This window comes from Enhydra lutris, unplaced genomic scaffold, assembly GCF_002288905.1.
Source record: "Enhydra lutris kenyoni isolate GAN:26980312 unplaced genomic scaffold, ASM228890v2 scaffoldscaffold9, whole genome shotgun sequence".
Taxonomy (NCBI): Eukaryota; Metazoa; Chordata; class Mammalia; order Carnivora; family Mustelidae; genus Enhydra; species Enhydra lutris.
Window position 1 is genome coordinate 39430102 of NW_019154093.1, and position 27237 is coordinate 39457338.

The window sequence follows — 27237 nt, forward strand, 5'->3', positions numbered from 1 at the left end:
CCCAGGTGCTCCTTAGAACCAAATTTTACTGAGCTCTAAAATTACTTAGAAATCATGACATACCTTTTATGTTCTAACCTCACCACTGACTGCATCCTGCTCTGCTTACCTTATCTTTTGCCTCCAACTTCCTCTATTTATCTTGGGGTACTAACTACTTCTTTATAAGCCTCTTTAAATCCTTCCCAATGTAAAACAGAATGTTAATAATAAATGGTGTTTGAATGTGTTGTCTTTCCATTCTATAAAGGCTTTCTCCAAACGACGACTAAGCCAGAGACAAGGGGCTGACATTGTCATCGTCTGGGATCTTTGAGAAGCAGGCACTAAAATGAGGACTTTATAGTGCAGGATAGTTATCAGGAAATACCCCTATGATAAGTCCCCGGAGAAGAAGAGGAATGAAATAGGAGTGAGCAAAGCAAGCTCAGTTGTAGAGCTGCTCAACAGCTTCCACTGTTCTGGAGCCAAAATGGCTCATCTGAGTTATCTTACTTTGGGCTGAAAGGGAGGGACCTTTCAATCAGTCATCAGATATTGGTTGCTTTAGGAAAAGTCTGACTTTAGATAAAGTGGCTTTCTATGGCGGACGTGATTCTGGAAAGGTCTGATCACTCAGTGCTGCTGTCTGCTGAAAACACTCCCAGCAGCTAGAAAAGCAAACCCATCCCTGGAAAGGGAAGTGTGCCACCTCATCTATCACAGACATCCCAGGTAAGCCAGATATTCTGAGGAAAACAGAACACCCTGGGGAAGTTAAATACCCTTGAGGAGTTATTTTGGACATAGAGCTATGTGCTAGTCAAATGTTCTATTCTGCCTAGAGAAAACCTACTATATATCTCCCTGAAAGGGCACAAGTTGAGGGATAAACATTTCACACATATATGATGTGTGTGAGAGTACACATACACGAGTGTGGAAGGCTTAAAACAACATACATTTATTATCTCAGTTTCTTTCCAGGTACATCTTAATGGATCTTCTGTCCATAGTCTCACAAGGCTATAATCAAGGTATTGTCAGGGGCTATTGTCTGTATATGTGTTTAATGTACAGTATCTATGAATGTGTCTACCTTGTACCATACACAACCTATAGACTTCAGACGTGGACTCAAAGTAGAAGCCATCTCTATCATATACTCAAGTGTGCAGCATTTACATTATATGATCCTTGTCATCACAGGATTGTAATAGGGACCTTTGGCTTCATAGCAACTCCTCTAGTCATGTACATTCTTATACTCATGAACAATGCTACTCTTAGTAAATGCTATACCACATGATGTAAAACACTGGACATTTAGGTATACTATATACAGAAAATGAAAATTTAATTTTCTTATTGAGTTTCTTTCTAAACCCTTGAAGTAAAACTCCAATTCACCGCATTCTTCACATTTTATAAGTACATACATTGTTCAGCTAAGTTGGTGAAAGCAAAACATAGAGATAAATAGAATATACTTGCAGCATATATACTCAAATGTACAGCTATGTAAAACTTAACCTGCACTGTGTTTGTTGCAAGCGTTACACATATGTTATGGAATACTTTTTTCATTTTTTAAACTAAATAACATTTTTTCCCTTGCAAATCATCCCTGGTTGTTTATTCATTTGTGTGTTTTTGTTTTGTTTGGTTGGTTGGTTGGGTTTTTTCTGTTTTGTTTTGGTCATCTTTTTGTTTTTCAATGATATGTAAGATCTTCTGACCTGAGTCCTCCTCTTTCAGTTGAGAAAACTGCAGTTTTCTAGAGCGACTTGGTAATTACCCATTCAAGAGAGAAAATTCAGGACTAGAATCCAGGTTTTCCAACTCCTACTCCAATATTTTTTCTCCCCCATTGTCCCCTTCACTGGTATTAATAACTCTAAGAAATCAAGAGTACAGACAAATCTCCCATGCACAATGTCTGTGTTGGCAAGATATCCCTTCTATTATCCCCTTTCTCAAATGATTTTCTTTTCAAATATCTCCTTTGAGCACATAGTTGCAACAATTAAAGATGAGCTTTGTTTTTACTACCAATGTGTGTGTTTGACATCAGTGATTAATACAGTCTTCTCTCAGTTGCTAAGTTTCTTTATCTTGGTGAATAAAGACTTGACAAATTGTTAGGCAAAGAGCATACACTTCAAAACTATTGAGATATACCGGAGTGTCAGACAACCTAGGAAATACAAAGACTGAAGAGATGTGCATATCAGCTTATTTTCATTCATCAAGAGGAAATGTAGCTCAAGTGGGGTTGACTTTTTGTGACATTTATTTAGTTCTTGAATTGACTGACAAGCCTACTAATTTATTCCCTGAACTTTATTAATGTAATTAGAAAACTGCCCACATGTCAATCAACTTCTAATGAGTAATTATGTTCCTAAATACTGTAAAATTATTAGCTTTTAATTTGACCCAAACACAAACCCAAACTTTCAAAACAGTAACACAAATATTTTTTTTTCTAGAAGAACAACATATTATACTAATAAAACATACAATAAATGCATTCCTACAACACATTTCCTAAAATGGAGTTCAAAATTTCACCATCACCAAATGGCCAACAAAAAGGAATGCCATAGTAAGGCATGTAACAGTTTAAAAAATCTGTATAGTGTTAAACCATCTACATAGCATAAAGTTATAAAGACATCCTATAAAAAGCAAACATGTGCCTGGGCAGGGCTCATATATCCATAGTCTGGTTTAAAAATATAAGCCTACTATGAAACAAGACAGAATGGGAAAAAGGAAAGAGGGGTATGTTTAGTGTCCAGAAAGACATCATTTAAACCTATAAGAAGCAAAACGTCTATATCTCCAGTGACTCAAATATAATTATTATTCAAGTGTACTTTTTTTCTGGTGCAATAAAAATCCTTTGTAGTCTTTGAGCTAGAAACTCAAGTCAAAGGGCGCAGAACTAAACAAGAAAACAAGATTAGGCTTGCATAACAGAAGAAATGTGTTTTTGACTTGTAATCCCATGCCAGTTTCTGAAGGTGGACTAACTCCTGACCTCTAGAATCTCTGGATAATCTCTGAATGAAGACAAGCTTTGGTGAAAACTTTATTATATTCTCATATGACTTTAAATAAAGAACATCACCACATTGTGCAATGATCTGTAATAAGAAAAACCATTGGGGAAATTTCCGGGCTTATTGTTTACCTTACACTTTTCTCCTTAAAGTTGATTACTTAATTAATACATTTAAATTATATCATGAAGTTAAAATATTTACTACTAACTGAAGCTGTATTTGATTTCGGGCTTACCTTTATATAAGGAAATAAAGGTGTAAGTTAATGAAATTCCAGGTGTAAGCCATGTACCTAAATTAATACTTCGAGTTCAATTTTTGAAGGGTAAACTCAAAGATAATACAACTAACTTGCTCCCTCAGCTTTTTTCTTGGGAATAAAACATGCACTCACTGGTACCACATTATCACATAATTTGTCATTAATTTTACTTAGAAATGCTGCAGTGTCATCTTAAGATCCACAGCACAATATTTTTATGGAAACAACACATCATTAATCTATAAAGCACAAGGAAATAGTGAAAGGGCAAGAATATGCATTTTCTATTCAACTAACATTGTAATTGCATTCTTCTTGAAAAGTATTTATATTGGGGATATATACACTCTTACATTTTAGTATGTGTGAAAAATAAAGTAACTTGATGATTCTGTGTGTATTTGGAGACTGTAAGTTAGCTAGAATGATTTATGATCTACTGAAAGTAAATCAAAGTATAACCCATTGTGTACCATATTTTTCCAATTACTCTATATTTAAATAAAGTAATTCTAGAAGGCTGCTTCTTTCCATTGTGACTTCAATCAATGTAAGCAGAATTTGGATTGAGACAGAGTGCTGGAAGTCTTGAGGATTACTTTTAAAGAGTTATACTACAGATATTTCAAAAAGTTCTAATATTTTCATTCATCCATCATGGGTTATCGAACATTAATTTTAATGTATCAATCATGGGTTCTCAAAGATGTATTGAACGGGTGACTCAATGGAAGATACTAAATGAAGAACACACAAGAAAATCATAATGTGGTGTTAATGGATAATTTTTGATCTTGGTAAGTGGGGACTTATATGTTTATAATAGCCATTACACTTAATGGAATCTAGGAACATAAATCCCTGAAGACAATGACTACGTATCTTTCAACATTGTCAGTTACTTCTGAGTCATTCTGTTATCTAAATACTGAACCTTGTTAAATATAGTCCTTCACAATATAGCAATTATAGAAATGCATACCTTGCACAGTTAGATGCACCTGCATTGTTCTCGGTGTATGTTGAGTCTGAACAGAACACGTGTATGGGCCATCGTCTGTCACATCTACATTCTGTATCTGGAGGCTGTAGTCCCTTTTATTCAATGTTGAAATTGAAACTCGAGGATCCACTGACCACTTATCGCCTCCCGCAAAAATAATACTTGACCGGTTCAGCCAGGCACCCTTTGAAGCTCCATCTTCCAAATAACACCTACAAATTACCAGAGACAGAACACTATTAATCAAAATGAAAATGAAAGACAACATTATCTTTGTTCTGAGTGCATTTCCATATGTTGAATTATAGCACTGTATCAAATACAAACATCAGACATAAATGCAGAAAATAAGAACATTTGAGCACACTGGTACATCTTCCATTCCCAATGCAAATGTGAAACAATGCTGGCATACAGTTTTGTTTTGTTTTAAATGTGTGTGTGTGTGTGTGTGTTTTAACTCGGAGCCAGTCAAAATCTTTTTTCGCTCTGTCTGGATGACAAGTAAATTTAAATAAAGTTAAATTCCTTCAAATAATAATTTCAACATTAAAACATTTTTTCTTTGAAATTATAAGAAGTAGAAAAGGTCCATGAGTTAGACTGTTTTAACCAAATCCAATTCTAATATAATATACCAGATACTAAATAGAAAGCATAGGATAGTACCATATCATGTTTATTATGCATTTAAAGAGTGGTAAGCTGTACACTGAAACTATAAACTGCATTTTACTGATAAGATTGCTGTTGCAAGTGAAGGAGACAAGACATTAGTCGCAAATACTTGCTGTCTTCTCAATAAGCCGACCAATAGTCTTTCCAGGAAGCATTCATTTATCCAACAAACATTTATGAAGCTTCTACTATTTATGGATTTAAAAATGGTATTGCCCTCGCTCTCCAAAACTTTAAGTCTAGTAAGGAAGACAATTAGGCAACCAATCAATGCTAGGCAAAGGATTATTTGATTAAATCAGGCACAAGTTACAAAAAAGAACTAACTGACTCAGAAAAGGTACTAGGGGTATAGAATAGGCTTTATGGAATAGAAAATGCCTTGAATAAAGAGGCAAGGAGTGGGAGACATGACATTTAGACAGAGGTGCCATATGTGGGTAACACCAGAGAAAGGTGTGAGAAAGAAAGCCACACACTTCAAAGACAACCAAGCATGGAGTATAGGGTGGGAGGGGTGAGAGATGAAACTGGAAAGGTAAACTAAAGCCAGATGATCATAGAAAGGGTGATGACAATTAGTAGACTTTAAGGTCAATTCTGAAGCCATTTATTCAAAGTTGTATTTTATAACAAGATTCAAAAATATAGCTTTGTATCCAATAGAAGTCAGACATCATGATTTAGAACAGAAGGCTGCTGTGGTCATATGTCAGTGATTTTGCTGAAGCCTGGAATTCTATGTTTCATCTTGGAAACGTTCTGATACAAATTAAAGACTGGTTTTCTTAAATGAGTACAAAGCACAGCTACAGAATGAAAATACACATACATCGAAATAGTTTGACAGCATTTCTACAGAACACCTTGGGGGATTGAACACAGTGTTTGAGACTGCTACAAAATTGCAAGCTGAATGCAACAGGGTAGGCTGCTGCCAACTGTATAAAACTAATCAGTGGGTGAAAAAATAAGGAACAAGGTACACTGCAGAATCTAATTTGCAGTCAGCTTTGCCATCTACAGAATCCAAACTAGTAAAGTCATAAAGGTCATTGTTAATTGAAAAGCTTTTCCTTATGTAATTAATGAAGAAAATAAAACCCACTTTAATGACATAATTAAACAATTATGGTATATTGTCATTCCTAATGATATGCAGAAAGAAGATAGAAGGGACATATATCCCATTTCACAAGATCATGTGTCTACTGCTATAGGATAGAACACTGAATTATCATTACTAGGGCTCTGGTCATTACAATGCTTGTATGTAATATATGGGTTCATCAAGAGTTTCTGTGTGACCTCTGCATTCATGGCCTTCACACATTATCCTATATGATGCTCATTTACAACCCTCTGGGGTATGGATTGTTATGCCCAATTCATCACTAGAAAATAAATGGAATGTTTAGGTTAAATGACTTGCCCAAGCCACACTATTAGTGGGTGACAAAGTGGAATTCATAATCAAGTCTTATATTTCTATATTCAGTGTCCTTTCCTCCGTAATGTAGATCAAAGACTGCTAAAATAGGTTTCAGAAATGGATAGATGATCAGAATGTTGCAGAAATTACTGCAAGTAATTTCTTATTTACTAAATGTGACCAACTGTTTAACCTGTCCTATTCTAAAGGAAGCAGAAAATTAATTATTAATGCATGTTTTACCATGAAAGTTTGATTTAGAGCACTCTGCTGGGCATTTTCCTTTCCCTTGAGGCAGGAACAGCTTTATCTTTATTTGGGGAGGTATCAGGAAGAGCACAGAGATTAACTAGCCTTTAGATACTGGAGCTTTCATAGACCAAATCTGGGTTATAACTCCTGGTCTTAGCGTAAGCACTATTCCTGTTCTGGTATATTAGGGATCATCAGGGGAGAACAGAATTTAACTTCTTCCCTGTGAAAAATGAAAAGGGAGTTTTTTATGTCTCCTTGGTTGGATAACTATATTTCACAATTGTTATTGGTCCTGATCCAAAGCTTTTCAAGACATACATTTAGAAGACCCTTGAATGAGACTCAACTAAAAAACAAAAACAAAAACAAAAGAATTTTGTATGACTTCTTCGGATTTCTACAGCAGTATTCTCAAATGACACTATAGAGTTACAATTTAAATAACTCAAATTACCATAATAGAATTTTACAAATTGGGAATAGCAAGATCTAGGAATGGCTTTCTATTTTATGAAATCGCAAGATGCTTATATAGAGACATACAGTTTTAAGGTGAACTATGACATGACTATATCAAATATATGAAATAGGTCTAATACGCACATAAGTTTCCTTAATTGTAAGGACTACATCTTCTACCTTTCTACCTCCTCTTTGTTCTTCATATCTACCCTAGTTTTGTGGGGTTTTTTTTTCTTTACAATAGAAAGAGATACTGTCTGACATGTATATAATGAATTAAGAAGGAATTCTGGAAGGAAGGAAGATATTCAGGGTATGGCAGAGTAGTGCAGGTGGTAGGGAGGGGTAAAAGAAGTATGAGAAGTGGTAATAATTTAGTTTTGCACCCTTCAGGCACCAAAAAACATTTTTCTGGGTTTAAAAATTCTAATGTCTGAAAATATAAAATATGGTGGAATCCTGGCCCATATGAAATTAATAATTTAGAAAGGATGATAAAGTATATTCATGAATGGCCATCATGCAGAATAGGAAGTGAAAATATAATAATTAAATTATTATTATAATTGGATTATTGCAATTGCCTCAGAGTTTCAGGTTTCTGCCCTTGACATCTGTAGTGTAGTTTATTCTCTCTACAATAAACAGAATAAATTTTTTAGAGTTTAAGTCAGAACAACAACATGGCTTCCTACGTCATTTCCTATTTCATTCATAAGAAAAAATTTAATCCTGAGAGTGGTCAAAGATCTTATGCAATCTTCCTTTGATGCCTTTCTGACCTTACTAGCTGTCACTCTTTTCCAGTTGATTCTGTTCTAGACTACGGTCCTCCAGCTTTGTTTCCAACAAAGGGGCACATGCTCTTGCCCTAGGAAGTTTGCATTTGCTCTTTCTTCTGCCTGGACCTCTCTTTCTCCAGAGAGCTGCATAACTTAATCACTATCTTCCTTAGGTCTTCACTGAAGTTTCTAATGTATTAAATAGCAAAAATAATACCACTGCTACACTCCTATGAAATGCATTATCTGTTTAGTTGCTGGGTTATTTTCTGCCTCTCCTTGTTAGAAGTAACATTCAGGACCTTGTCTGTTTGGTTACTTCTGTGTATTCCAAGGGCCCACAAATAATTGAAAATAAATATAAATATTTGCTGAATGGATGAATGAAGGCAAAAAATTAAGGTAGTTTTAGAAGAAGAAACAATATGGTAAAGTAAATCAAAATTTCCAAAGTACAACCTAGTTGGGAAAGCAAAGTCATGCCCACATTAATGTATGATAACATATAATTAAATGCATATATATGTCCTACAAACAGTGACTGATCTATGATACAGAGGATGGGCTAAGCAATCTGAGACAGTGGGCAGGGAACCATGCTCTGTGAAGAGAGCAAAGTGGTAGGTAAGGGGCAGACGGGAGCTGGGCTCAGAACTACTTGAAATAAGAAAGAACTACATTTGACCCTATACTTCAGGAACCAATTTAACTCATTGAAAATTCTGCTTTGTATGTGCTAGACACTTTGTTAGGCACTTACAATTATTATCCTATTTAATCTTCACATAACCGTATAAAAGCCAGATACCATTATCTTCATTTTAATAATGGAGAAACAAAGGTACTGAAGGTTTGTATCTTGAATGAAGCCAGTTGGTCTGCATTCAACCATGCTGACAGACTATGTTACACATTCCTAGAGTCAGACAGTAGCCAGGGTGAGGGATTGTCCCACTACAGGATGGAAGAATTAATGAGTGAGGGAGAGGTTGGTGAGGTAAAGACAGATCATTAATGGGGCAGGATGAAGCAATAATTCTTGGGTCACAGACTTGGATCTTCTTTCCTCTCTGGACTCCAAAATGGAAAATTTTTAACAGTTAGTGATCTTAGGATCCCTCTGAAGTATAGATAATGAAATAATCTGAATAAAAAATGTTTAATAATGAATATATCCTTTAATTAAATATGGCATGGCTTTTCCTGAAAGGTTTTTTTTTTTTTTCTTTTCCACTTAAAAAATCTGCTAGACTACCTACTTCATTGGGAGATGAGTGAAATAGTTCCAAAAATACATTTTTCCCCAGGAGCTGTGTTAACACCATGTCAAATATCATGACAAATACTTAAATTTTGAGTCAATCATCTGGATGTTTTATAATCATAGTTCCAAACATCTGGTTGCTGAAAAATGTACAAAAAATAACCTGAATACTTAATTTTGTTTCAGGGTTGTTAATTATATAAACCCGGGCTTAAGATAGTGCTTTTCTAATAAGAACAGCATTGATGTTTTTCAACTCTTTCGAGGAGTTCATTTATAAATGACACTACTCCACATTATTAGGCAGGTCCTGATCTGGGTGGTATAAAGTCCCATTTGGTGAACCTCAAGTTGATCAAAATGATGTTGGAACGATTCTAACAGACTCTGTAATAATACTTCCTGTGATGATTAAATCTAAAAGGTGGATATCAGAAAATGTGATGGAAATTAGCATATTTGGGGCTATTTAATATTTTTAAAAGCTCTATTAAGAAAAAAAAGCCTATGGCTGCTGAGGATTGATTTTTTTTTTCTTTCATATCTCTAATTCTCTGTAACACATTCCAAAAACATAAGCCTTAGTACCATTACCAGTACTCCACACAGCAGGATTTATTCAGCACTATGGAAAGAGACCAGCTTTTCATAAGACATGTTGATTAATGAAAGCTCCTTTTAAAGGTACTAATTAATAAAAGAGAAAAATGCTATTTCCCTTGGATTCAAAGCTAAACCATGTGAAAATAATATTCCCGTGAAGGAGCTGGCCAGCTACCTTCACAGCTGTCTTTTCATTGTATCACAAAGTTCTAAATTTGACAGGAAGGCTTTCAAAAGCATAAAGAGAAAAACAAAAAATTCACAACCCCATACAATCACCATGCTAATTCCTCATACAAAGAGTTTTGATATCCTGGTTTCCAGGCCAAAATCAAGTAAGGGAAGTAAAGCAGAGATTAAACAGAGCAGAGCAATCCCCTCTCCTACTTGCCTTTGTTTGTAAGGCACTCCCTTCTTAATGTCTTTGATGGTAGTTATTCTCTAAGTACTATATCATAGATACGGATATGAATAGACATATAGGTACACATATATGTATATAACATGTAAATTATATAATGTTTGCTAGATAATAATATTACAGTAGATTGATTTATGAATTCCAGAGCTCCTTTACTACTACTATAGTAGAAACTGCTCTGGGGCTGAAACAAATCCTATTATCTTTCTATTTTGGCATGTGCAGGGAATGTGAGATTTTGTCAAGGGAAATCCACAAAATCAGCAATTTGTCCGATGAGTTTTAGTTACTTAGTGAAGTACTCATCCCTATATATGATAATTATACTTTTAAATATTTTTAAGAGATATGTAAGTGAAAATGCACTTCTGCAGGTAATGGTTTGGTAGTGTTGCATGTTAGCTAAAATAACTTATTAATATTACTTCTGCCATATACTATTGTAAGCCCATTGTGTACATTTCCTCACAAAGAACTTTTAAAATAGCTACTGTCAAGTACTATCATAATGCCCATTTTGCAAAGGAGAAAGTGAGGTATAGAGAGGGTAAGTAACTTACAGATGACTTGTTTATTGAAATTTGTAATGCATGGAAATAATTTTATTATGAAGTAATTGCATTAAATCTCCAGGCAATTATTACCTAGTTAATATTATCTACCCATATTAATATCACATGTACATTTATTTTTAGAATGGAAATAATGTCATGTTGGGCATATTTTACCTATAGTAGTGAAAAACAAAAACAAAATACCAAATAACATTGATTTCTTATTTTGCAAGAGAAATAAATCTCTTTCCTTTGTATTTCATTCTAGCACTTCTTTTTAATAGTACAGCTATATTAAAAATATCTTGGATAAGACATTGGAATTTATCAGCTACTCTCTAATTATAAGATCAAATTTTCAGGGACGCCTGGGTGGCTCAGTTGGTTAAGCAGCTGCCTTCGGCTCAGGTCATGATCCCAGAGTCCTGGGATCGAGTCCCACATCGGGCTCCTTGCTCGGCAGGGAGCCTGCTTCTCCCTCTGCCTCTGCCTGCCATTCTGTATGCCTGTGCTCGCTCTCTCTTCCTCTCTCTCTCTGATAAATAAATAAAATCTTTAAAAAAAAAAAAAGATCAAATTTTCAAACTATTTATATATTTTAATATTGTAAATCAGAGGGGGAAAACCTGAAAATAATACTTTTTGAGTTTTATATAAAACCAAACCTAACTCCTAAAAGATGGGAACTTTAGTATGATCAAGCAAGAGGGTAAACTCACACTTTTTAGTGTTATTTTAATGCACTATTTAGATTATTTAGATTAAATAATTTAAAAACACATATTTAAAGACACATTTATAATCCAACATTTTCAACACCTACAAAATCTTTAACATTTGGTTTTGGATTAAGCAGTAAATTCTAAACATTAACATCAATTATTTTAACTTACAATTAAACCATGCTTTTCTATAATACCACTTTATCTTATTCTTTCCGTTGATTCATTTAAGTCAGGCTTCCATGTAAGCATATATGTCTGTGTTTTCAGGGGTCAATGCTAAGAAATGTTTAAATTTAGAGTTCTTCAGGACATTATTTGTAAATCACTCAACACATAAAATAAGTATGGATAGAGTGAAAAAGAGCTTATACATTATAAGTAAAGAATATAGGGAAGTCCTTACCAAGATCTAATTATCATCTTTTGATAATAATAATAAATCCCACTTGCTGAATGACGACTATGGGTTAAGAGGAATAGACAATGTATTATTATATGATCTCATATAAAACTAACAAAAGCATTTTTTTTAAGATTTTATTTATTTATTTGACAGATAGAGATCACAAGTAGGCAGAGAGGCAGGCAGAGAGAAAGAGGAAGGGAAGCAGGCTCCCTGCTGAGCAGAGAGCCCGATGCGGGGCTCCATCCCAGGACGCTGGGATCATGACCTGAACCGAAGGCAGAGGGTTTAACCCACTGAGCCACCCAGGGGCCCCTAACAAAAGCATTTTGAGAGGTAGGTAGGTCTTAACTAACCCTGCATGAAGAATGGTGAATACACGAATACAGGATTTAAAAAAAAAAAAATTTATTTATTTGTGTGTGTGTCAGAGAGAAAGAGAGAGAGAGAGAGAGAGAGAGAGAGCACGCAGGGGGAGTGGTAGAGGGAGAAGCAGACTCCCAACTGAGCAGGGAGCCCAATGTGGGACTCCATCCCAGGGCCTTGGGATCAGGACCTGAGCCAAAGGCAGATGCTTAATGACTGAGCCACCCAGGCACCCAGCAAGGCAGGCTTGATGAATGATGCAGAGACTATAAACAGGAAGATGGGCTACATATCCGAAAAGTTCGTTTAGGACTAGCTTTGCTCAAATGGGTTTAATCATGACTCAAATTGTAAATTTCTTTGTCTTTTCTACTTTTTTGGTTTTTGAGTTCAACTAAACCAGCTTGCTTTCTCCCACGTGGACTTGAATGTGAGCTATTTGGATCTGGAAGGACTTCAAATTTTCTGCTAACTGGCAGGTGCTCTGAACCGCTGTGGGGAGAATTTGTCTGCAGTACTGTCTACCCAGCAGCTGCTTCCTGGAGAAGTTGGACTTTCACCTCAGGAGCTATAAAAAGGAATGAACACTACATTCAAAATGCATGCAGGAGATGTTTAAAATAGATGTTTAATAGCAGTATTAAAATAGAGAGGGAGAATGCAGTCAGTCCTGGAGAAGTGACCAAGATAAAGCTCTAAGGTCTTGGCAAACCTCTCTATTACATCCTCTTTGGGACGGAGCCAGGTAGAGACACCTCATTCTCAAAACAAGAGGAAAAACAAAATAGAATTCTATACTAAAAACAATATCAGCAATTCTACTCCCTTCCATCAACCATCTTTCTGTTTAAGTCATTTAGAAAGTATTCTATTTGCAGATAAATACAGATGATAAAATAAGAAGTATCAAATGGATATACAGTAAAGTTGTAAACTTACCTCTTTGTTGAACTAATTAAGTACACCCTTCTTTACAATATCAGTGAATACACAAATTTAGCAAACAAAAAAAAATTATAAAAGTTATTCTTTCTTTCTCTCTTTCTCTCTGCTTGAGTTGGTCTTCAAACATTCTTCTGGTCACTGTTGGATTTTTCTTCTTGCATTTTTTCTCCTAATAAAAGTATTCTGAGCACAAATTTTATTTTATGAATAAAGAATGGCTACATAGCACAATTAATTAAAGCCAGCCTTGCAATCATTAACTAAAGTAGCCATTAATCCATATTTATCCGTCCTTTCTTGAGAAAATTGACTAACCCATATTTCAGTATGAGCTATGCCTTAAAATATAAATTAGGAAATGTGCCCCAGAGGGGAAAAAAGAAGTAGTTAATTTTTTTCCCATCTGCTTCCTGCGAACAAATTTAAACTGATTATATTTCCTCAAAAGATGTTAAAAAGTAGTTGAAATATAAGTCTTTGCTTGATCACATGGACAAATTATTCATCTTTGCAAGGAAGCATAGTGTAGTGATTTATTATAGTTTATATTGGAGTTCAAATACCAGTTTTCTTGTGTACTAGCTATGGAACATCAAACAAATTAATTTACTTCGATTTTCTCACCTGTAAAAGGGGGTTAGTAAAATTATTGATCTGATGAGATTGCTATGATGATCATATTAGTTTGTTTAAGGTGTTCATGATGGAGACAGTTATGTGGTAAGTGTAATTAAGAGCAAGCATTATTAACTACCTTCCTATAGGTAGCTTTGTCTAAAAACAAAACAAACTACTACTAACATCACCACCAACAAAAAAAAACCCTGTGATGTGAGGCGTAAGAGAAAGAAGGGAAAAAGTAGCATTTGTAGAGCCTGGCTTGATACAGCAAAACATTATTTACTACGTAGTCAAAGCAGAAATAATTTTACAGATAAAGGAGTCAAACCTTAAAGTACTTCTCCTATTTTACCATCTTTGAACTTCCAGAAAGGTTTTTTTTTTTTTTTTCCTTTTTACTTCTCCATTTTATAAGCAGAACGTATAGAAAAAGAGAGCTTTGGAGTTATATATATATATATATATATATTTTTTTTTTTTTTTAATTACTTTGAGACTGAACACTAATGTTTAGAAACCAGCCCCTGGTTTACTAGCTATTGTTTTTGGGCAAGTAACTGAACTTCTGTTAAAGGCTTATTTATTTGCAAAACAGAAACAGTACCACTTGTACTAAGAACTCCAATTTTGGTATAAGATCAAATGAGACTGTGTATGGGAGGTAGATTTATAAAGTCATAAAACGAAATATAACTGTAAATATTTTATAATTATTACACTGCTTTATGAGTTAACTTTCCTCATAACTCTAGAACATGGCTATATGAATCTCTATTTGGAGATTATATGAGCACAATGATGTTCCCAAACTCAGCAAGATGTAAAAAAGGTTACCAACTGTTTTCCTTTTGCTTTTATGGTACATAAAATGATTTTCTATCCTATGTAAACTTTTTTGCTTTTTTAAATTGCTACCTAAAATTTTTAACATAATCTGATGTTTTTGTGAAAAATTATAATTTCTGGTTATTATAAATATGGTTATTTTATAATAAACTCATTATTTCTCATTTTTAAATGTATCCAAGGAAATCTAAATAACACAGTGGTCTGATAATAATATCCTGCATTAAAAAAATGAAACAGTTCTAATTTAAAAGAAATGCTATATTGTTTCTTTTTATTCTCAAACTCATATTTCCATACTACTTCTGCCATGTACTCTGATTCTAAACCAATTAAATTTTTTTTTATTTTATTGATACCTTATCTTCTCTGCAATAAAACTAAACATATAAAAAGTGGCTATAAAAAGCTCTTGGGACTGTGAGAATCTAAGTGCAAAAAATATTCTGGATGAATTTATTTTCATAATTGTTAACAGTGTATAACTAATAAAATTATTTATCACATTTTGATACATATTTTTAAACTTTTCTTTTTTACTTTGCATAGTTAATAATGGATGTCTTAATAACTTGGTTTTATTTAGATATATGAACAAACTTTCTTGCTTAAGTGGGCATACTATTTGCTTACATGAAACAGGGTCTAAAATCAATTCTGAGAAATTGTTTTCTTAAATAACACTATAAGAATGGAAAGAGTCCTGTTATAGTGATATCACTCAAATCCCTAACTCCACTGGAGTAATTTAATTCTTTTATAATTCCTAATGCTCTCAGTATATAACTATTAGATTTTTCTGTAGATATGTTGGAAGCAAACTGGGAATTGAGACTTAAATTTTGTGACATGACACCCAAATCCCTTTTAAAGACCTTGTTTGGATCCTGATTCAATAAACCAACTAAACAAGACATTGGTGAATCAACTAGGAAAATCTGGTTATGAACCAGATAAAAGACAATAGCAAGTAATTATTATTATTATTTTAGATGTGATAGTGACATGATATGTCCACTTTTTTAAACAGATGTATGTTGAAATAAAGAAGAACAAAATGATACAATGTCTATGATTTGCTTTAAATCAAATCTGCTTCAGCTAAGAAAATAAGAAAAAGGAAAAAATAGACAAAGCAAATGCAGTAAAATCTTGATAGTCATTGAAGCTGGGTGATGGGTGTTTGCTTCTACTCTTGTGTAGGCATGAAATCCCCCCTTGCGTAAAATTTTTTATTAAAATTTTTCATTTTTCATTTGAAAAAAAAGAAAATCATCATAAACCCTAAGGATATTTTTACTACAGTTCAAAACTTCTGGTACCTGGAATGCTATATTTTATACTTTTTTTTTTTCCTTAACTGTTAAGCTATTTAACTCCTTTAAAAAAAAACAAAACACTGTCGGCATATTTGCCTCTAATTTTTCTCCTTTTTAACCTCCAGCTTCTATCTACAATGGGTTAGGGGAACAGAATTTGTGTGAGAATTATTGGAATATTAGCAATATTATTGGAATATTATACAGATCAACTGTAGTGTCCCAAAGACATTCTTTATAAAGAACATTTATATTTCAAGTATAGTTGCTTTAAAAAGTCTTTTCTTTCTGTGTTAATTCTATGTTTAAAATTGCTAGAAATATGTTAAAAATAAAAGTTGGGTAAGACAGGCTGTATTATAATTTCCCATGCATGTATCAGTAAACTAAAAAATATCCTGTCTCTTAATACTAATAATAATGTCTTAATTTTGGTAAATCCCATAAGCTTGATTTTTTTGTGTTGGTAATCTCTTTGGTTTCTTTTCCTTTTGAGAAATCTAAATATACTTACTTTTTCTCTATGATCACCTGTTTTGTTATTCTTAATCTTTTGCTGCTTTAAGAAATGTATGTGTGCTTCAAGAAGTGTGTGTGTGTGTGTGTGTGTGTGTGTGTGTGAGGGAGAGAGAGAAAGAGAGAGAGAAGACATTTGGGGTTAAAATAAATAAGAAATGAAAATGAATATTTATGAGAATAGTAAATGATGACAAAATTTGAATATGTAACCAACATATAATTTATATTCATTTCATCTGAACTCTTTACTGAAGAAAGTACTACAACCCCCGCAAATATCAATGTATTTCTTGCTTGAGAATCCATCCAGCAGTAGCATCTAGTGGACAGCGGGACCCGTCATATCTCACTGCCTGCCTGGCTCAGAAAAGCAAGTACCTCCAAGGGATGTAAAATTCCACTGTGACTTATGCAAAGCTGAAATTTCAGCCATGAATTTCTGGCTGGCCCTTTCCTTACTGAATTGCTGCATATTTTCTTATCTCCATGAAAAATCATTTCTCAAGGTCAGAATTTTGTGATTTTGCCATTACTTCCTCACGTCACTCTAAAAAGTAAACTTAGAAAGTTTACTTCTAAGTTGTAAGTTCTAAGGTGGTTTCTAAGAAAACCACCACTATACCACTCTTTAAAAACAGGTGACCTGGAATCTGGGAAATGCTAATGTGGTTTCTTCAAGGATAATTGTACCCCAAATTTAGAGCCACATGGGGTTGAATCACAATTCTTCCTGACACTTACTAGCCTTAGGAATTTGGGCACTATTCAATTTTTTTTAAACCTTCACATTTGATTCTTTAAAATCAGGATAGTAATACATACTTGAAAGGGTATTTTATGACGATTAACTGAAATGTCCCAGGTGACAAGACCTAACACCAAACCTTAGATGTTATTTCTTTGGGAAGTTCCTCCTGACATCTCTATTCCAGCCCTTACACATGTTTAATGGACCTCTCTTAAAGCTTTCATTGCCCTCAGCACATTAACAATCTTGCTTTATTAACCCACACTATAAAATTGTTTGTTTAAACCATTTATCGACTCTGCTAAACTATAAAGGACCCTTTCATTCATTGTGAGGTCCAGAAATGAGTACAGTATCCATCACATAGTGCTTTAAACAACAGCAACAAAAATGTGCACGTGTGTGTGAGTGTGTGTGTGTCTGTGTGTGTTTTGAATACTATGAGAACCCTAAATAAAATACGGTGTGAATTGTACATAAAAGAGGAGAAATAAAACCAGAAACAAGAACAGGGTGGGAATAGGTGAAGGGATAAGGTCAGGGCTTAGTACAAGAGGTAGCACTGACATTCACCTTTTCACCCTACCCCTGTTGTACTTTAATTCCTTTGTTCTATGGTTATCCTAAATCAAAACACACACAGAAATCTCTGGATTTCCTCTATGGTTCAAAATAGAATATATCATTTGGAACAAATGGGCATGCCCACTGTTTACAGTGTTTATTGCTTCTGCCTTATACTATAAAAATAAAGATAATACAAAATTCTAGCTTCCATGTACTGAAAGAGGAAATGTTATTTGTCTCAGCAAAACAAATTGAAGTCACTCATATGGTAATGTTTTCTTTCCTAAATTTCTGGAGCAGGTGAGAAAAACTCAGGGGCCAGGTTAAATAAAAGGTGGGTGAGAAGTAGTCATAAAGAAAATGTACTTAATAAATAAAAAAATATTTTGTCTAAACGTGAGAAAGCCTTACTCATTTGGTTTTTATTTGAGCAAAATGATATGGCATTTTTAATTATTATTCTTACAAATACAAAACAGGTTTTTAAATTTTTATTTGATGATCTACAAACATATTCTTGGTTAAATATTATTACTGTCTATATCATTTAGTTCAGAGTTCTTAGCTTGGGACAGTAAGTCTTCCATTTCTTAGCCAAGAAACATGGCATTCACTGTCCTTAAATTTATCTGTATTTTCTTGCTGAACATACTGGTAATTGCTTTTAGTATAATTTGTAGTTAACATAATATGTATTTGGGGAACATAATTATACATAATAAATATATGGCAATAATAAATTAGGGAAAGAAGAGAATGGATATTGAGTGCTTTTTAAAATTAGAATTATAATTAATTTATAATTATTTATAAGAATTATATAAGTGCCCCTTAAATAAGTGCCCCTTAACATTTTAAGGGTTACTACACTTGAAATTCTTTGTATTTCAGATATTTTCATCCTCAAAGACTCTGTTTAACTCTTGAACCGGTTTCTTATGTAAGGAACTCCTTACCTTTTATTCTATGATTCTATGGCTAACTTAGCCATTAATCTCTTATGAGAAGCTGTCAAAATCTTTTATGAGAATCGGGGCATACTGTGTCCACTTTTCTTATCTTTCACACTGCCTTATTTTCAAGCAACCCAGCAAGTTAGTTAAGCACAAACTGCCTTGTAAAAATCATGTTTGAAATACAGCCACACTTTCCTCAGCTTTTATTCTGTTACCAATATTTCACAATTGTCTTTGCAATCAATACTGAGCGCACGGGGCTATTGTTCCCCAGCTTGCTTGTCTCCTGAGCTCCTTAATCTAAGACTGTCTTCTGAATCAAAGGGACTTCATATATGTCAGACTGTATATACACACACATCTTTTTCTCTCTCTCTAATTGGTTTCTAATTATGAGCCTTTGAAAGAAGTCATCGTATTTTCCTCTTTGCTTTCTATAAAGCATCAGCTTATCATATGCATGTTTCCAGGATTTCAAATCAGCACCTATACTTTATTTTTCATGTACTAGTACAAAAGAAAAAAAAGATGATTTATAAAATAAATATGGTACTTTATGGAGACCTAATATATTTTAAAATGGCATCCTATTAAATCCAAAGTAAATGAATGTATTAATTTTCCTTTGAAACATACACCGAAAAAATAATTAAAGGAAACCATTTTTGACAAAGTATACTTTTGATTTTGCCAACCCCCAAGTTTTCTTACAAACAATGGGAAACATTTGTCTTTCATCTTCAGTAATGGTTGAAAGTCACCACTACCTAACAAATGCTCAGTGACCCTTGTGAAATGAGTTATTAAGGCACAGGCAACAGAGTAAGCAAATCACCAATAGTCCTATTAATTAAACTCCACTTTGTATTTAAATACAGAAAAAAAGTTGAGTCTCAGATACACCCTATTTCCTCTATTTGTCTAATCTTATTGGGAAATAACCACACTTGAAAATGACTTCAAGATTTTTATTTTGAGGCAGAGCCTGAGTCAATTCCCATTTCAACTTCCTCAAAATATTTTCTTATAAATTCTGTCTGTGCAAGTATATGAGAAAATTAAAAAACAGATAAAAAGAATATTTCATTGCTTTTAATGAGTTTACAATAAAGAATGGAGGATATGCAAACTATTTACACCATGATTAGACGGGATAGAAGTACCACAATAGATTCAGTGGTTTATAGAACTTCAAGAAGATACAGATTGCTCTCACTGCATTAAAATAATTAGGGAAACTACCTAAAAGGTCGGGATGCAAGATGGTTTTTTATAGAAAAGGATCATTTACAGAGTTAGAAAGGCGACAGATAAGAGCTGTCAACAAAACTGTCCTCAACAGAAGAGAACAACAGTAGCACAAGTAAAGTACAAAACAGGGAGGGAGGTTATAGGGTGGCGTGCAATCTGTTTGACTGAGTAAGAGTGTAAGAGACAAGTGGGGAATAAGTTTCTAAAATTCACCTGGAGGTAAATGACAGATGACTCCAAATACCAACCTACAGATTTTGGAACAATTTCTATAGGCAATAAAGATGTTTAAGTGTAGGTAAGGGCTATTCTTGAAAAACTTCGGAAAGATCTTTTTTTTTTTTTAAGCATATCATATGAACTGCATAATAAGCTAAGTGATTTCACACATACTATGTTATATAATTTTCATAATGACTTTCTGAAATACATATTACTACCTCTTGGATATACTGAAAAAATGCAAGCTCCAGAGCTATTAATAATTTTCCCAAGATAGGAGAATCAGAAAATGGCAGTACTTTAAATGCTTCCTTTATTCATTTGTCCATCCATACATACAATTATTACTTTCACCAAGAAATTATTGAGCTTCTTATTTGTTTTCAGTATTGCACTATTGACTAGGAATACTGAATTGGACATACATGGTCCCAGAAATTCCAGGAATTCCCAGAATAGTAAGGAAACGTGGGTAAACAGATCATAAAGATATACTGTGATAGGTGGTATAATAATGTAGGTAGATAAAAAGCCTAGAGAGAGGGTAAATGAAGGAACGATTGTCTTCTTGTGCAGTCTTGTGCTGAAACGAGAATTCTTAAAAGCACAATATACAGTTTGAAGCTATTATCTTAGCCAGAACTCAGGACAGACTAGACTGATTTGTCAATACAGAAAATCAAAAGAATATAGTTGAGAGAGTCATGGTCAAGGTGGAATTATTAATCTTTAAAGAGATGAGGGGTTTAGTATAAAATAAGAGTGAACAGTGACATTATTTTTAATTGTTTGAACATAGATATCTGCAAAAATACAAGAACTGTTTAAATCTAGGGAAACTGGGAAGAGGACTTGGTTTAAGGGCAGAAATAATAATTACTTTCTTTTTAATATATTGCATTCAAGTCACGGTAGCATCACCAGAAGCTGGTCCACAAGTGAGTATAAATGCAGTCATCAGGGCACCTGGGTGGCTCAGTTGGTTAAGCGACTGCCTTCAGGTCATGATCCTGGTTCCGGGATTGAGTTCCACATAGGGCTCCCATCTCCATGGGGAGTCCGCTTCTCCCTCTGACCTTCTCTCCTCTCATGCTCTCTCTCACTCTCTCTCTCAAATAAATAAATAAAATCTTTTTTAAAAAATGCAGTCATTAGGAAAAAGACATACTCAGAAATCGTTCATAGTAGAATTAAGTGTGGTCATGCTATAGGACATTATGAATAAAGAGTCTGAAGGACAGAAACTGGGATATCCTGCATATCCTGCATATGTTGAGGAAAGTAGGGAAAAAAAAAATATTTTGACATGAAAGCCAAGGAAAGTGTTAACAAAAAGGGGCGTTCCCAAGCGTCGGCTAACACTACAGAGGAGTCAAACAAGGACTGAAAACATGCCATCAACTGGATTATTTCTCAGTGATATTATAGAGAGCAGTTTGAGAGGAGTGGTGATGATGTGAGGAAGTAAGCATTTTAGGAGGTTTATTGGAGAGAATGAGTTTCAACAGAAGCTACAGTTTCATCAGTGCTCAATCATACTCTTTTATAAGAGCTAGATTTATGTAAAAATAAACCTTTTTTTTTTAAAGAGGTTTTTTGTTTGTTTGTTTGTTTGTTTTTAATGAGCAGGGAGCCTGATGTGGGACTCAATCCCAGGACCCTGAGATTAGGGCCCGAGCTGAAGGCAGAGGCTTAGCCCACTGAGCCACCCAGGCACCCCTATGTAAAAATAAACCTTTTATAGTAGCTTTCTCAATCTTCCTGTTTTTTTAAATCTCATTGCATTTAATGTCCCTGAGTATTCTTCCTAGCTTACTACTTATATACTACAGGCTTTAACTAGAAATAAAACTGACCAATTGGATCATCTTGTACATCTCTGACCTGTAGCCTTTGAAACTATAAATCACAAATTCCCTATTTGGTCATTGCTGAATTGGCAAGCATCATTTAATCAACAATTTTGTTTTAAAAATTGTATTCGAAGTCTGTTTTCAGCTAATATTTTTGTACTAAAGTTTCTTTATAGTCTAATCAATATTTTTGTCCATACAATAATATAATTACTAGATCCTCAATTTCTATTTCATTTAATTTATTAGGATATTTTTAAATGTATGAATTCAGGACAGCATCTGACATTCTTATTACTCACTTAGAACCTTAGAAAATAAAACTGCTTAGATTGTTTATTTTCTTCTCATCATTACATTTTCAATTAGTGTGTGTGGAGGGTTATTTACATTTTTTAACATTTATTTATTTATTTATTTATTTATTTATTTATTTATTTGAAAGGGAGACAGAGATAGTGTGACGTGAGAGGGAGAAGAGAATCCTAAGCAGACTCTCTGCTGGGGCTCAGTGTCACCACCTCGTGAACGCGACTGGAGCTGAAATCAAGAGTTGGATCCTAACAGACGGAGCCACACAGGCGCTCCTGGAGGGTTGTTTGTAATCGTTAAACATGTATGTCCCTGTTTCTTGCTAATATTAAAAATGGCTACTTTATAGCCAGCTATATTTAGATAGCAAACACAAACAAAGGAAAAGAGAAATTACTTTCAGGGAAAGGACTTTCACATAAACTGATTTAATATATACTGATTGACATGGATCCAACTTCTTTCTCTATCTGTTTGAAAGACAGCACCACAGTTCATAAATTCAGGCTTCGAAAATCTGAATGACAGTATTTTAAATTTAGTTGGATATAAACCTAAATAAAATAGTAGACTCTTTAAAATATCTTGCTGACCTAAGCAATTATAAGGATAATTCACGTAGATAATACCTCAAAATTAAATGATCATCAAATTAAGGATGAGGGAAGTGTTGGAATAATCATAATTATTTCCAATAATCCATGCTTTCTGACTTCCAACAAGGAAATTGGAGGAATCAAGATCTTAAAAACAAGAATACATATAAACACAGTGTTGAACATACAAAGTTCAATAATACAATCTATCCTAATACAAACTACTGCAGTCTCTTAGCTGTCAACCATACATTGTAAATGATCAAATAATGATTACCATCATTTCATCCTTAATGACATACTAAACACTAATCAAATATATAAAAGCACTTTATAAAATTCCTCTCGTTGCTATATTTTACAGGAAAATGAGATGACTCATAAGGAAATGAATAGCCCAAAGCTACAAACTAGAAATAGTTAGAGCTGGGTTTTGAACTCAAGATCCAACTGAATCCAAATTCCAGGCCCTTTCTACCACATTCCCCAGACTATTACAAAACAAGTTTACTCATATACCACAGAGCAACCCTTTTTTATCCTAGAATGTTATAGACAATTATGTAATTGAGTCCAGGAAATAAATAGTATTTTTTAGTAGACCATGGTCAGATCTTACATGGGCCTAATGACACATTTAGTTACCTAACAGGTTAGCAAATGATACTGTATGGAAAGTAATTATTTTACATGGTAGGGGATAAGTTCTTGAATACTAATACTCTTCCTTTTCCTAGCCTACCAATATAAATAGCAATGAACTCACCTTCAATACCAAACATGTCTCCAATAATCTGCACGTGATTAGCAACACCCTAGGTACAAGGATTTTTTTGCTGCCAGTATATATTCACAGAGCCTAGCATTGTGTCTGATAACCTAGCAAGTGCTCAACAATTACTGATTAAATAAATTATTAATTGAATAAGTCACCTTTTAGAATTATAATTAATGACATAAATCACAAATATATTCAAGTTCATTAAAGGGGATTAAAAAACACATCATCAATCCAAGAAATAATGGTGTAGTATCCTCTTACAAAACTAAATTCTCATCTTTCACTTTGCTCTCTGAAATACATTTATTGCTAAAGCTGCAGGTATAATGGGGGAAGGAGAACTCTCTCCATACATGGTAAAAATAATGAGAACTAAGTAACCTGACCCTTGATTAGTAAAAATTTATTATTAAAGTTAAAGTGAGAAATGAAAATCAATGTTTTTAATACTGATACTTTAAAAGCTATACAATGTGAATTTTTTTGTCAATTTCAATTTTTTTGTCATTTCAGTCACATCAGCAGGAAATATTCCTATTTTACTTTCTGTGAATTTTAATGGTCATGTAAGTACACTTGGTCTAAATTTTAACTGCAGAGCATGTGGGAGTCTTGGTAAACACAACCTAGTACATAAAGGGCTTGGAAATAGAATCTGAAGACCTGGACTCCAGTTTTTATTCTGCTAACTACTAACTAACTGTTACTTCGGACTTAGTCACTGCAGCCCAAAGTTGCCTTATCTGTGAAGTAAGATCAGTGTTTTTCAAAGTGGGTTCCATGGAACTATTTCCTTGGGATATTAACAGACATACTTCAAAATAAAGTCCCATATACATATAAAAGAATTAAAATAATCAGGTTTCCTTATTGCAAGAATTCTCAGAGCATTTAGTGTATTAATTTTCATGAAGACTCTCCAAGAGAGATAATACATAGGTATCCCCAAGCTGATTTGTCTCTAAACACTATGTCCAATTAATTTTGCAGAATTAATATTCCACCGAGAGAAAAAAAGGGATGACAAACTGAAAGCCATGCCTATATCATAGTGAATATTTCAGTGAACTTCAGTTTGTTCACTCTGGATCATTTACAGACTTGGTCTATAGAGAGAAAACTAAATGCCAACAATATTATGATTAAATTCAAGGGTAGCATGATGTCATCATATATTTGCTCTACTTGGGTAATCTGAAGCTCTAAAATTGAGCTTTATAAGCACTAAATTTACATCAAACCAATTGTAGGCAGAGAATTAGTTCACTTTATATAAAAATGAATTGAAGCAAATAGATATATAATTGGTATTCTTATGATAAATACAAACCAATATAGTGATTTGTGAACAGTAAATATAAAATTGTTAGAATGGATAACAAGAAAATGCTTACATTTCTACAGCTGAGAAGAATAAAGCATTGACATTGAAGTTCTTTCTAAAACATTATTTTTGTATATGACCAAACTATTTCTCAATAATGACTCTTCAATAATAATCATATTAAAGTGTCACTTGGGTTTTGGAATCAATTCAACGTATCTATCCATCTCATTGATATTGTAAAGTTGTCTAACATAGACCAAATGTCCAGATGAATAAAAACTTAGTGCTGGCAAATCAATAAATGTAAAAAAAAAATAGTAATTCACTCTATGAAATGCAAGGGGTACTCGGTGAACAAGATAAAACTTGCTGCCATCAGAGAACTTACAGAATAACCTTACCACCTTACCACCATTCCACTTACTTTTATTTAATTGGTCTCAAATTCTACTTTGATTATGCAATTTTCTGCTTAATACCATCAAATAACTCTTAATTGACCACAGAATTAAGTCCAAGGACATTATCCAGGAATCAAAGATATTTTGTAATATGACCTCTATCTACTTTCCAGCCATTTCTCCTATAACCTTCAAACATAACCATGGTATAATAGGCACCTTGGTTCCTTTTTTCTTTCACAAATAATTTTATTACACTGAGCCATTAATGATAAATTTGTCTGAAATGTCCTCATTGTATTTCCCACATTGTAGAACCTTATCCATCCTTTAATGTCCATTGTAAATTCCCTCTTTGAAGTTCTCCTTTCTTATCATCCCACATGAATAGAGTTTTCACTAAAATGTGTACAATTAACATAGGTCATGAAGGACTCTTTTAAAATTTTTCTATTTGTCCCCACCTCCTGAATAGAACTATAGCATTTTCATGACAACAATGTAAGCGCAATTTAATGCCTTTAGACTTCCATTTCTACTACATTCCCACTTAAAGACCATCCCTTAGCATCCACATCTTCCAATTTTCTAACCCCTCTCCCAAAGTAGGAAAGAACAGATTTCAAAATGTATATCTATTCATATCAATTTTGCCTTAATCAGACATTTAGAAGCTTAATTTATAACTGAAAAACTACATTTTTGTCTCTCCACAAGAGAATCAAGATTAAAATCTATGAAATAAGGAACATTAAGAAAGGACTAAGGGGAGACTTTCTCACGGTCCAAGGAATCTTACTACTCCTAAGACTGACTCTGAATATAAAACTGATTCATCATTTTCATAGTTTTGATGAGTAGAATATGTAGTATACAGTAAGAGTACTTACCCTTTGGTCTTCATGTTGTCCTCTATCTGAAATCTTCCTTAACTCCTCCCAGACAGATTAAATTAATCATTTAATGATATTATCTCAATATTTTTGTTTATACCATAAAATCTCACTCATTATACCAATGCAAAAGGCCATTCAAAGGACAAATGATTTATTCACACACCCCCCACTGTAAGTGATCTAATTTACTTTCACTGTTCTATTACTACTTTTATAACATGATGATTCCCAAAGCTGAAGCTAGCCAAAATCTGTCTCCTGTATTCCAGAACGTTGGAGCCAAGCATCCACAACTCAAACTGAATTGTTTAAAATTGAACTAATTATTCTTTCATATGCCATATCTCTTCCTATTTTCACTATTTTTGCAAACCAGTACCACTATCCACTTAGTTAAATAACACTTTCTTCCTTCCCCTTCTCTCCTCAGTACACAGCAAAATAAATTACAAACTTCAATCAATCTATGCTTTTTAAATAACTCCTTTCCCAACAATAGTTCCTTTGATAATGTTCCTTACTGGTTGGAGAAACGTGTTAGGTAAGTTCCTTTAAAAATATGCACAGTAAAGTATTTTCAATACAATATTCATATATGGGCCTGCTCGATACAGTCTTCTATGTCTTTGGAATCTATTTGGGGCATAAATAAACTTAAGCAACTATTTAATTTGGTCATCCTCTCCTTAACATATATGTTTCCTAGTAGTTTAATTGGGGTTAGTTAATTTTTCAGGTTGCCTCAGTGTTTCTAAATTTCATACCTATTTCTTCATACTAATTTTTATTTTAATTATTTTCATAATAAAAGTCCATC

General features: G+C 33.6%; 1 protein-coding gene across 1 annotated transcript in view; it reads right to left on the reverse strand.

Moving 5' to 3' along the window:
• Nucleotides 1–27237, reverse strand: part of LOC111142964 (neuronal growth regulator 1) — an 886535-nt gene that overhangs the window by 530488 nt on the left and 328810 nt on the right. The window contains exon 2 of the mRNA XM_022496319.1: nt 4295–4527. Coding sequence (XP_022352027.1) covers nt 4295–4527 — 233 coding nt within the window. The remainder of the gene's footprint in view (nt 1–4294; nt 4528–27237) is intronic.